Source organism: Erpetoichthys calabaricus, chromosome 11, assembly GCF_900747795.2.
Source record: "Erpetoichthys calabaricus chromosome 11, fErpCal1.3, whole genome shotgun sequence".
Classification (NCBI taxonomy): Eukaryota; Metazoa; Chordata; class Cladistia; order Polypteriformes; family Polypteridae; genus Erpetoichthys; species Erpetoichthys calabaricus.
The window spans coordinates 21,991,353-22,005,380 of record NC_041404.2 but is presented as its reverse complement, the minus strand read 5'-3'; the positions used below and the strand labels follow the sequence as shown (position 1 = coordinate 22,005,380).

Genomic DNA, 14,028 nt, shown 5'->3' with positions numbered 1-14,028 from the left:
AGGGGATGGTGAAAAGTGCAAGGGCTTTTATTATAAAAAACAAATAAATTTAAATACTGCCCAAAGTGCAGTTCTCAAAAAAAAATCAATAAATAAATCCATAAAATGAGTTTAGTGGAGGCTAAAATTATCAAATAAATAAATCCTATAAAAACAAGGTTAAAATTCAGGCAATAGTGTTTAAAATTCCCAATCTCGATGCTTCCCTATTAAAACTGATGCCTCTCCAGCTTACCCTGCTCGGACCTTGCAACATGGAAAGAAGTCCACGAAAAGGGGCAGAGATCCTTCAAAACTGGCCTGTGTCCCCACTGCCCGATCCATAGCATTCCATGGGGAGCCACTGGACCCTGCACGTCCAACGCTGTCAATCCAGGCTCCTTCCGGTGAAAGTGTGCCGTCCTCCCACCTCTGCCAGTCACAGGTACCACCCAGTGAGAAGATCCTCCTGAATGTAACAATCACTCCTGCTCCTGGCTGCTCAGCAGGAGTGATCCTCATGCCCTCTCCTGAGCACTGGCCACATGCTACCTCCTAGGGCACCATTCCCTTCCACTTGCTTCCACTCTAAACACCGGCTCACTGCTGCTACTGCCTTTTTCTATGTCCTTTAATCTCTGATCCTCTTTTGTTCTGTTTCTTTTTCTTTTCTTCCTCCTCCCTGATCTTGCACTCCCCCTTTATAGGCTGGGGGAGCAGTTGCAGGTGGGATCGCCCGATTACCGGCCTGTGCTGATAACAAGGCAATCAGACAGCCTGCATGTCCCGGCAAGGTAATGCACAGATGGAAGACCGCCTCGCACCAACATGGAGATGGGGCTTCTTCCCGGCAGATCGCTCGCATCTGCTCCCACTCCCCAGCGCGAGTGCATTCATTACTTATTTATTAATTAAAACAACCACACTTTTTGAGCTGCGGACCCACTAAACCACATTGTTACATTGTAGTCAGTACCTGCATATATGGTGACACTGATGAGGTGCTATGCTCCTTCCCTCCCACTGAGGTCTGCCAGTGAACAGTGTCTGGTGATAGCGCCTCTGTGTGGCATTAAGTCACAATCCAGATTGGTGGAATAAGCGGTCCACCTCCATCTGAACTGCTGAAATACAATCTGTTCTAAGAATATCTATCTAATTGATTGAAAAGGAAAAAAAAAACTGCTCTATGATCTTTCATATTGTTGGTTGATTTCTTGTTACATTATATTTAATTGCTTCATCAATTGTTAATCTATGATTGTAAATGCATTAGTTAGTACATCTTTTCACTTGTGGCAATCAACTTTTTTTCCCTGGCCTACCACACTTGCTAAATAATAAGGCCATAGCCTAATGTCACTTGATTACCTTTAATAAACGTAAGTGCAAAATGTAAATGTACAAGTCCAAAAGCCAGTGTCTTTGATGGTATTGGGTTGTGTCAGTGCCATGGGCAAGAGTAACTTGCGCCTCTGTTAATGCCGAAAAGTACATACAGATCTTGGAGCAATATATGCTGCCTTTAAGACAACATCTCTTCCATGGACACACATGCATATTTCTGAAAAGCAATGCAAAATCACATTTTGCATACATAACAAATACATGGCTGGACAAGAAGACTGTGCAGGTGCTCAGATGGCCTGCCTGCAGCCCTGATCCATCCCCAGTTGAGAATGTGTGGTGCAATTCAAAATGCAAAATGTAACAATGATGACCCCTAAGTGTTCCACACCTTAAGACCTGTTTGCAAGGCAAATGGGACAAAAGTACACCTGAACCACTCAATAAACTGGTATCTACAGTACCTAAATGTTTATTAAATGTTGTGAGAAGGAAAGGCAATGTTACAAAGTGGTAAATTCTTCACTGTCTAAACTTACTTGGAATAAATTGCAAGTGGTCAAAATCAATATAAGTGCTCATTAAAAAAAAATTAATTTGTTGCGGCTTTAAATAATAAGCTGTTATATTTTTTCTGGTCAAAGATCAATTAATAATAAATGCTTTGTGTTTATTATTTGCATTTTCCATACAGACCCAATTTTTCTGAGATCAGTCCATTTAATTTTGTATTTGCATGTTTTACCTGTCATGGATAATATTCATGCATCTATAATAAAAGTCTCCCATCATTTTTGTAATGTGCTTACTGCAGTTTGAGGTTGCAGGTGAACCAAAGCCTAACCAAGCACCACTAGAACAAGGAATGAGCAAACACTGAAAATGGTGTCAGTTCATCACAGGGAACAAAAAACAACCCCATCCTGCCTATAATCATACATGTTCTTCTTTATAATACCTTCAGAGTAATGTTACCACCTTGAAATTACTCTTCCTAGATTATAATACTCGTTTCATGTTACAGTAGGTATGATACAGTGCATCTTTCTAAATGACTTGACTTCTAAAGGTGCAGTGTGGACATTTTTGTTATTCTAATAAACTCTACAATGTGATTATTGCCACACATTCTAAAATCATTTCATGACATTTACTAATTTATTTAACAAAAATATCTGAAAATTGCTAATGCAGTTTTTATTTTCAAAGAGTGGACACAAATTCCAAATTGTTATTAAACCTTACCACACTGTTCTCCACTTGGAGGCAAATACAAGATAATATATGGCATGTTAAATAACAAACCATCATCTTTAACACATCAAAACTGTTTAAAATAATTTATTGATAAAATAAAGTGACAGTAAATCACACTGTAATATGGTTATTACTATTTTTCACTTACCTCTAATCGTTGCATTTGATCTTTTCCCAAAAGGTCTCGGACCTCCTCATTGTAAATTTCCAAGTAGGACACTCTGACCAAGAATCTAAATTAACATATACCGTTGGTTACATGGCAGCATTAACAAAGAAGCTTGCTTCTCCAAAAATTGCTATTGTGGAGGACATATGAAAAACAAACAAATTTCTATTTGGTTATCAACCATCTTCATTAGAAATTAAACTACCAAGTACATTCCATGTTGTTTACAACAAAATATAATCATGTAACCTAAAAATAAATGTACAATACTATAGGGATGTTTTTAAGAGACCCTCATATCTGCAGATAAGATAAAACAACTAATGTGAGCCCACATATCAGGATAATTGATAGTATGATAGTCTTGACAAAAGTACAACATTTTATTAATCAACGACTGCTATGACAGAAACTGGAGGTGATGTAGAATTTGTTTTTTGTGCACTAATTTGCTCTTAAATCAAACAGAAAATCAGATTTGGATTGTAACTTAATGTAGAGTTGCAGACCATATCGATTGCTAACTGATGCAATATGCTAACTGATGTTACGTTGAAAAACCTGCTATGTTTATTTGCAAAATATGTAATTAGTAGCAAGCTGCAATGCCATGTTAGCCTGTTTGTTGTTCAATACAGATATAAGTATGCAAATATGACAAACTCAGTGTACTACAAGATGGATTCTGTTATTTGATTGACTAAATGCAGTTCTCATTCTAGTGTTGTATTAAAACAGTACATTACAACAATGTTCTTGTAAAAATGTAGAACATGTCAGAAAATATTCCAACAAGACCTGCACATCATAGACTAACAGAACAGATTTCCTTGAAATTATTAGCATCTATCATGTGTGTTGCCTATGGCTTTCCCAGCCTGGCTGAAATGTACCAGTTAAACCTTACTCATAAAAACTAGCTGGACTACTAATCCTCTAACAGCTCTATTTGGGGACATTCCCACTTAATGAACTGTATATTCACAGAACTGCTCTGCTTGCATGCCACCTTATTCTGCTCACTTGGAAGATTCCTAACTCAGTTACTAAACACAATGAGAAAAGGATGACCTGTTTTACTTAGAATTAGGAAAAACTATTAAAGTCACTTGACAAGAAACAATTTAAAAGTTCTTTAGAATGTGGAAGGCATACTTATCAATGTGGTCTCTAAATAATTAACCATAATGGACAATTCCTAACACTTTGGGCATCTGATCTGCTTTGTACCTGTATATGATGCAGTATAGTACCGTATCATTTAAAAAGCTTATTTACTATAATTAAATTCTTAAAATAAATGGATTTTAAAAAGTTGGGAGGTCACGGTTTAGAATAGATTTTAATTGCAAATAAATAAATAATATTACGCAATGTCTGTCTAGTCTATAATAAAACAATTCAGACTATCATTTCTAAAGATAAATGGAACTTATCCTAAAAGGAGGATGCTATTTTCATACTAGCTTCTTACAAAAAATTAAATACTGTATTTTATAAAGAATCCTAGAATAAGCTTTTCAGACTACAAAATATTAATTAGAGGTTTTTGTTGTTGCAGATGTTGTCTGATGTGTATGCAGCGCACTCAAAAATCACAATCATACAAATAAATAGATCTGCAGAGCTACTATTCCAATTATACAAAGAAAACAGTTCTCAGAAGGGACTTATATAATACATTAATAACATACAAGGTATCTAGGGTAGAAGTCAAACCAGGACCCCATTCTTGGCAGTAGTCACTACTACCCTGTAGAGGCAATGTGCGGCCACATATACACCCTTACATTGTAACAAAGCATTATATGAATAATATGCAACAATGAATGTCCTATATAAGCAATATACTCAAAATTTTCCTGTGGCCATAATAGATTACCATCTCTGTTATACTGTGGAGAAATAAATAAATAAATCTTTATAAATAAATTTTATACAGTGATAATAAAAATAAATTGGTTTACCTAGTGTCTCCTTCTGCTTTTGCAATATGACCAAATACATGAGCAAAGGAATTTGGTATAATTCCTCTGAGCTCTGGTACAGCTCGTACACCCTCCATGGTAAAGGTTTTTCCTGTTCCAGTCTGTCCATAAGCAAAAATAGTTCCTATTTAAAAAATAAAAAATGAAAAAACTAAAATCAGATGATTATAAATCATGGTAAATTACATACAGTAATTTGCTTTTTTCCTTTTTTTGATATACAGTACTTTATTATTATGAAATTATAAATATTTTGTCATGGATTAACATAACATTCATCTTATTCCGTAAAGCTTAGTCCTCATAAGAACTGCTATGATATCATAATGTGCAGGGCAGACCAGGCATTTTATTCTACATCTAACACCTCATAGCTTCTCATGGTAATTCCTACACTAGTCCATTCTGTCACAAACTGTCACTGTATCTCCTCTTAGGGTCCTCTGCCTAATGTATCTTTAATGGAATTTACATCCTTACAAGATGCCTGTACCACAATACCCATGATCCACTGCAGCAGGTTCTTTACTCGTAAGTCCTACCAAACCTGCAGTAACACCATTAAAGTAGCTCGTTTTGATGTCTTATTCCCTATAACTAATTTCTTCAATCACTTCCCAAGTTAACAACCACAAGAAATGATGTGGATGCACAGTAATAATCTAAATTTAATGTGCTGTCTGAGAGATTAATTCTCATTTGAACCACTATCCTAAATGACACTGATGAACTGCAACTTTTACAACAATCTTTGGTTGATCTCACAGTTCTCTTATTTGCAGATACAAAGATCAATTAACTACAATCCAGTAAAGTATTAAGATTTAGGAATGGAAATGGAAATTCCAGATCTAGACATAAAACAATAGGCAAAGTATTGCAATGAATGCAGGAGAACAGCATTTGATGAGGCAAAAAAGACAGCTTCCACAAACAGAAACACCCACTTGCATAAAATGAATACTCTTCAAATCTTGTTATAATGTGCATCAAAATCATGAACAAGAAGGCTTATTAGATGCACTATCAAAGGCGAATCATGTCTACCTATAGACCAAAAATGCAGATACAGCTCTTTTCCAGCAAATAATTAGTGAACTGACAGGCACACGAAAGCAACTTCAGAAGTCCATACTTTCAAACGTTTGTGATTATATGCCTTCTCATATTGTACAAAAGGCAAGCGGACAAGATCTGGAAATTACCAAACACCTAAAATACCTGTGCAAGGTTCAACAATTTTTCCAATCAGTAGGGAATCGGCATTTCACATTTCAAAATGTGAAGTTTAACTATCAATCATAATGTCCATTACAGATCTCCAGAAGAACCCTTATGGCCCATTTTTTGTAAATGGTAACAACCTTTTTCGGTCCGCCAGTCCAAAGGTATTTCATCCACTCTCCTTAATGGATAAGTTTGGTATGTTTCAAGTTAAATTATTTCATCACAAACATGGTATATATGTATTTACCACACAAAATTGTGTCCTAAAGTTAAGCGCTTTCTTTAAATTTAAAAAAACATCTTGGACCCTCTGACACTTTACAATGGAGGGTATGGGGCATGGAGGAAAAGCTTAAAATCTATTAAATGCAACCCTTTTTCAAAACAAAACAGTTGTCAAGTACTGATCTATGCCTTCCATATTTCTGATGCATGCCTGGAACAACAAAAGGGATCTAGAAATAATCAATTTATCACCTATTCCTGGTACTGTTTTTCTCAGACAAAGAGTATGTTTTCTATTGTCCCATGCAAATTGTCACATAAATACAGAAGTTTACCAAAATAAAACCAACCACGTGGCAAAAAACATTTACTGTGATTTGGTCTGTAAAAGGTTGGTGTGCAGGAAGACTAAGTGCTGACCTATCAAGCATGCCTGGCCTTCTTTTAAAATGGCTGAATCTCATAATAGTGGTGTTTTTCTTGAAAAATGACATGTATAAACTATTTTACACTATGTGTGCAATTGCAAGACACAGATCAATACTCAAAACTATCTTGGCTTGAAAAATTGACATGCAGTATTTGTTAAGTTTTTAAGCTTTTCACCCTTTCCACATAGATTACAATGTAAATCATTAGTGTGGGCTAGATATTTTTTTAATTTCTAGAAAGTGAAAGTGAGTAACTTTAACTTTAAACTTTAAAACACAGTTACCCAATGTAATGCCTACACATTCTGCAGTTGTCTTCATCCTAGCCAGTTATAATACTCATTGGCACAGGAAAAATGTTTGTTTATAGTATATTAGTAGTAATATATTATATATATATATATATATACACACACATACACAGTAGCTCTAGTCTGGCTTTTTTTTTTAACTATCTAGCACTATATAGTATTTGTTTGTTCCATATTGCTGTTGGAGCTACCAACAACAAAACTGACTCTTTGTGAGTGGGCCCTTAAATGGCCCTATAATGTACAACCAAAAAAAAAAAACAAAAAAAACAAAAAACAACAAAACATTAAGGGGATTGAGAATGGTTTGGTAGCTTATGAAGAAATAAGGAACTATTTATCTACTCATTGGTCAGTAAGGTTACCTGAAAATTGTTGCAAATAGCTTCAAACTTCCACATCACTAGAATTTGCTTCAGCTGTACCTCATTTGCCACACTTCTGACTTGTTAATACCCCTAGTCAGGTCTGGAGGACCTCTTTCTTCATTCAGCTAGCATCCACCAACATTAGTGGTCATCAGCACAGCACATAAGCACCTACGGATCAGAAGTGGGTAGAGTAGCCAAAAATTGTACTCAAGTAAGAGTAGTGTTACTTCAAAATAATATTACTCAAGTAGAAGTAAAAAGTAGTCATCCAAAAAATTACTCAAGTAAGAGTAAAAAAGTATTTGGTGAAAAGACTACTCAAGTACTGAGTAACTGTTTGATCATAATAAATTATTTATTTTTTAGAAATGTTGTAATATGACAGACAAAAATATAAAATAATGTGCAAATTCTGCTATTTCCAAATAATAAAATAAAAAATGAGTAAAAATAAATAACATCTTTACAAAATAAAGATGCACAAATAACACAAAGTTCCAAATCTCACTTTTTCACAACAAAGCTTTTGAAGCCAATACCTACAGTAGATAACATGTATGTTTGAACAGTACAAACTACTTTCAGTGACAAGATATATTGTACACTGACAGTATAATACTGCATGTTCACTTGCCCTCCAAATAGCACAGCTGATAGAACATAACATTAGAACAAGGCAGCTTGTGCACGTACAAGAAGTTTCACTTTACCTTGACTGTCTGTGTCTGTGCATGTTTGGTTAAAACGTGCTTGTTCTTCACTCAGTGAAGTGATGGTTAAGCTTCAGCAGGAGTTGGCTCTCATTTTTCATGTATTCTTTCTTTCCCTGTCCACTGTCTGTGAGGAGTTTGTGCCGCTATGCCGCCATAGTTTGTGTGTGGTCATGTGACTGCATGGCTACGTCTGATTTGTGAAACAGAGCCATGTGATTATTTTTGCTACGTCTGATTGGTGAAACGGAGTCTTGTGATTATTGTTGCTACGTCCGATTGGTGAAACAGTCATGCAGTAAATCCACTGGCGGCTTCTCTCTGGCAAAAATATAGCGTACATAATGGAAAAAAAGTAACGATTTGAGTGTTGCCCAATGTAACGGATTAAGAGTAGGGTTTCTTCTTCACAAATGTACTCAAGTAAAAGTAAAACGTATGGTGCAGTAAAACTACTCTTAGAAGTACAATTTTTTTAAAAAGTTACTCAAGTAAATGTAACGGAGTAAATGTAACTCGTTACTACCCACTGCTATCGATGCAGTATTCAATCTCAGTGCATTTCCACAAAGTATTTGGAGTTGGATCAGAAGGCATGAAGCACATTATTTAATATTTGAAATATTAGGAAAAAAGGGCAACATGCCCTTAAAACAAAGGACTTCAAAACTCTTAACCATATCAATCGTTTTAACTCTATTAAAGGTGTAGCACACCTCTGACTCCTAGCAAGTGCGGAGGATGCCACCATATTTACGTAGCAAAAAAGCCACTATGCTTTTAAAATGAGGGATGGATAGAACACCTAATCCCTATAGTATTTCCACCCTGACACCCGAATATTAACAATACCCCAAGAAAAAGCCCACATGGATTAAACACATCCAACAAACACATATATAAATATTCCTTATTTACTATACTAATTACTTTCCAACATGGTAAAGAAAAATGATGACAAAAGTACTAAACAAACACCATGAACAAACCATCATACGATGATATTTACAGTCCTGGAAAAAGTCTTTACGGTAGATGATACAAGTGGTTCTGGAAACATAAACAATGGTTAAAGCATGGAAAGATGTGGTGGAATACTCCCTTTTAATAAACAGCTTCCTGGAACTTTGATAGTGAATACAGTACTACCACCCAAGTCCAGAAGAATAGTCTCTGAAGGCGCGCTTCATCTTAAAGAGCATTGGTGGACTGGATTGGGAGGAAAAAGAACCCACCACCATCCTTAAATCCGGTAGCCAAGCACCATCTTTCTCCACTACAAATGCCCATTTAACAAAAGGTTTAGTAGCTGCTGCTGATTAAGTTGATTGGAAAAGGGTACAATAAAAAAAGTCCTCGCCACATCCTTCTCTTCCAGTTTAACAGTACAGTGCATAAAAATCACAAACTACAAATCCCACAACAATCACTCAACAGGACATACCTTTGTAGCTGGGCTGCATAGGGGGTTTAATTACTTCGGTTTTAATGACAAATTCACAGAATGTTTAAAATTTAGGCAGCTTGTCTTTTTCTGCAAAATGATTATCTCATTTAAAAAAATATACTGAATAATCTGAAGCTCGGAGGATATTTGTTGATGTAAGTATACAATGTGCAATCAATGTCGCCAAAGCATAACATAACTTTGATATGCACTTCAGACGATGCAGTTAGCATGTGAAGAAAACCCAACAGAGATGTATTTCTTGCCTCTACTGTATTAACTTTTCAGTATAGCTCACAGGAGTCAGTATTAAGAGCTTTATCATATTGCATTCTAAAACTGCCATTACTTCCAAAAGCAGCCCACAGCAATACGTAAGCATTACTGCATCTCTGCTGAAGATGGTCTCCTCAGACAGGATGTAGTCTGGATCTCTTACACAAAACATACATAGAAATACTTCTGCATTTGTCAAATAACAGGGTGATGGCGTTAGTAAAAGAAGTAATCGTAGTATTGTCATTTGCAAAGAGTGCTTTAAAATACTAACTTGCATGTTGGTTGTTGCTGGTACTGTAATAAATGAAGATTATTATTATTATTATTGTTATTATATATATATATATATATATATATATATATATATATATATATATATATATATATTTATTATTATTATTGTGAATTTCCCCTTGGGATTATTAAAGTATCGTTTATCTATTAAAATACTGTACATAACTTCATTATATTCTACTACTTATATTATGTTCCAGTACCTATGAAGAAAAGGATTACTTAGCCAAAAAGCCTGCTTGATTTTAAAAATTACGACATGAGCGGTTCTGAGGAAACTGGGAAACATTTGCTCTCACTACTGTGCTGTCATGGACTTTATACTAGCTGAGCAACTTGGTGTTGTGTGGGTGAGAAAGTTGTTAGATAAAAGTAATTATGAATTATTTGGCATACCTTGGTCACATAATACTGCCAACAAAATAAACTTGCACTTACCATTGTATCCTTCAAGAACTGAATCAATGATTGGCCTAGCTGTTAAATTATAAACATCAAGCTGATTGCTGTCTGGACCAAAAACCGTGTCAAAGGTGAATGTTTTTGGGGGTTCATTCATTGAATCAACTTTATGGACGGTGATAGTCCCCCGGATTTCATCAACGTTGACTGCCTGTTTATATCCCATGGTTTTTTCTTTTTGATTTAACGGTCGACATCTCACAACCACTTTGACATTATCACTGATCTCAACCTTCTCTGTCTTGTTGCTCTGAAAGGAGACAGGAGTTTCGTTATTCATAATATGCCACATAACTCTTAACACAACACTAAATATACATGTTTCCCAACAGTTATCAAATTTTTGGGAAAAAAATTCAGATTGTTTCTTTATGGTTTATCTTTGAAATTAAATATAAATTTAGATACATATCCCCAGTTAACTTGCTGAGTGCTTTACCAAATAATACTGGCCACTTATAGAAAAGCTAATGAAAAATGGTTTTCACTAATAGACTGATCTCATGGCCCTGAGGCTCAGGAAGATCTAGCCTCACCCGAAATGTAATTTAATATTGAAGATTTGTAGAAAATAATAATAATGTCTCACATTTAATAGGCAAAAAGGGCAATTATAGTGTTTGTCTACAGCAGTTACAGAATTGTACATATTACTGTAGCATGTCCAACAGCAAGTCATTGGCATTGTGGTCCTACCTGTATCTTGTTGTTTTAATCTTGATCATATTTATGTTTTGTATGTAAAAATACAGTACATGCACAAAAATAATTTGTAAGACTACACAAATGATACCAAAAATCAATTGTTGCTCCATCCCATGCTGTTAACATGTTTTAAAAAGAACACATTTTAGGAATTTAACAAACATATTTAAAAGTACTATGATTTTCAAAACAATCATGCAATAGTAAAACTTGACTTATTTTTACCATGTTCCACAATAACCTATACAGTAGATTTCTTACATACCAACATGTGCATCTACTTTATTGTATGGGAGTATAATAACATTGCAATACCCACTGCTATTTTCTGTATCCTGTAATTTAAACTAATTAAGTCAGAACTGTTGGCCCTCAGTATCTACAATGTCCTGCATACTTTACAGGGTTATTATTTTCACATGAATGGAGTCCAGATCATTATTAGTTCACATGTCTGACTTGCTCCTACCCGCACAGTTGTTTTAAATGTTCACTCCAGCTCATTGATACCTCATTTCTAATCTATACATGTTTCTGGTACTATATGTACTATCAAGATAACTGATTTCCATTTAACAAGAAAAAATGCAAGCATTAATTGCTAATGGTAGAATGCATTTGTATACTTTAGAGCTGTAAGAAATCAGCAATTTCAAGGTCAGAATTTTTCTCTTCTACGGCTTGTCTCACTATAAACACAATACTGCAATATTTTATATTTACAAGTGGCATCAGTGCCATTGGATATACTGATAATCGCAGGCCCTGTTAAAAAAATCAGTACAACAAAACGACAGGTCATTTTATTGAAATAAACTGATAAAATATAAAGACAATGAAATAAACTGATAAAATATAAAGACAATGCATCACTCGCTGACGTATTCGACTGTCAAACTAAAATCATACTTTACGTACAGTTGGCTATATGGTCTTAATCACACTAAAATGCCTAAAGCATAATGTATAACATAGTCTATTAATACACGTTACGTAGAAGAATAAGCTGCACGCTTCAACAAATATTAGGGAATAATGACAAAAATATTAATAATACAAGGTGTCATTTGGGGGAGGGGGACAAAATGCATTCCGTCATACTCATCACGTGACACACCGAAAAGCAGGCGCCTCACGCAGCATCACGGCTGATGCTCTTAGGTGCCCAGAACATGCAGGATCCGGTAAATGTGCGTGTATTTTGTTTTGGTATTTTTAAATATTGCTTTCTCTTCTTTCTACATTAATCCCAAAATAACACTGCAATGGCCCACTTTTGTTAAAAAACGCGATAAATAACAGGTGCGATTAACTATACCAGTCCTCCTTAAACATTTCTGAGGCATGTAAAAAGTGCAAGGACGACCTCTGGTTTTTGTCATTTTTGAAATCATATTACTAGCAAGAGAGCATATTATCCCTGGCCTATGCTTTAACAGTTTATACACAAACAGCCTCCGCCCCGTTCCCTTGGCCCCTTAGCAACGGTACCGCATTGAGCAACGACCACAAGACACAGCTATATAGAAACAAATACAATAATCCTACCGGCATTTTGGTAGATTAAATCAGAGTCGCCCCTCAAACACCTGTCACTATATGTGTACATCCAGTGTTGAATATAACGAGTTAGCCTCTGAAGATACCAATCACAACAAAACAGAGCCTGAGTAGTACATTTGCTACACGAAATGTTTTTTTTCTTGCATCCACTGAGCATGTGCAGAAAGCTGTTTCTTGGTAGACAGTGGACTTGAAAGACAAGGCCTTCAACCAATTGTATTGTACCGAAAGGGCGGGGCTTCAGGAAACCTTCTGGCAGCTTAATTCCCCGTAGTCTGCATACTTTCAGACAGAGGCGTTCCCGTGGAGACCAATTGGTGAAGCTGAACAAGGATACTGAGGAAGATGTTTGTGAGTGACAAGTTGACAAGCCAATTGTAATGATGTGCGATTGCTCTCATGAGTATATCACGAAAGATTGCAGTATATAGCTATGTCCGTCTGCGAAGTAACCGATACATTATTTTAATGTTTATTATATTATCTTATTCTATTTCGTAAAACAGTGTGCTAATAGTGTTCAGTATTTAATGATGTGTACATGTTGTCGGCAGAACGGCAATTCATGTAAGGATGGAGCGAGCGAAGCGGCTTCTTTGCGATTTGTTATATATTGAAAAATGAGAACTCCCATTTACCCTTCTAATTCAAAATTCTGGTAAATGTAATTGAATTTATTTGAGGCTAAGATTGTCTCAGCAGCATTCAGCACTGGGATAGAAACGAGCATAGACTGGGCGTCAGACAGGAAATTATTAGTATTTTACTTAGCTTGCATATTAAAATAAGTATATAGTTAACAGAATAATGTTAACCAGAATATGATAAATGAAACTGCCAGACCAATTAGAAAAAACAACTAAATAATTAGTTTTATTTATGATCAAGTCACAGACTGGGAAAAATAAGACATATACAATGAAAAAAATGTTTTGAATATTTCATGAGAACATATATATATATATATATATATATATTGGGGGGCTGAATTTAAAAATGTTAAACTATTTTTCTTTATCAAGTACATTTTTTTACAAAACGAATTTTTTAGCTGTCAGTTATAGGCTTTTTATTATTTAAAACTGTATTTAATTAAATATTAGTATTTTATTTTTTTATTAAATGTAATATTTTTTAATATTAAAATCTATGTTTAAAACAAAGCAGGCTTTTTTAATTTAAACAGTTATTAACTACAATGAACACCATTAGTTCATATAAAATTCTCATGTCTTCTCTGTGAGTGGGACAGAAGAGCCAAAG

At 35.1% G+C, this 14,028-nt stretch overlaps 1 protein-coding gene across 2 annotated transcripts in view; it reads right to left on the bottom strand.

Annotated features, from left to right (window-relative positions):
- Positions 1-12,921, bottom strand: part of kif3a (kinesin family member 3A) — a 58,134-nt gene extending 45,213 nt beyond the window's left edge. For both annotated transcript variants that reach the window (XM_051933469.1, XM_028812792.2), the window contains exons 1-4: positions 12,751-12,921; positions 10,474-10,747; positions 4,720-4,864; positions 2,732-2,816 (exon numbers count right to left, since the gene is read on the bottom strand). In XM_051933469.1, coding sequence (XP_051789429.1) covers positions 2,732-2,816; positions 4,720-4,864; positions 10,474-10,747; positions 12,751-12,756 — 510 coding nt within the window. In that variant the 5' untranslated portion in view covers positions 12,757-12,921. The remainder of the gene's footprint in view (positions 1-2,731; positions 2,817-4,719; positions 4,865-10,473; positions 10,748-12,750) is intronic.
- Positions 12,922-14,028: the final 1,107 nt, after the last annotated feature.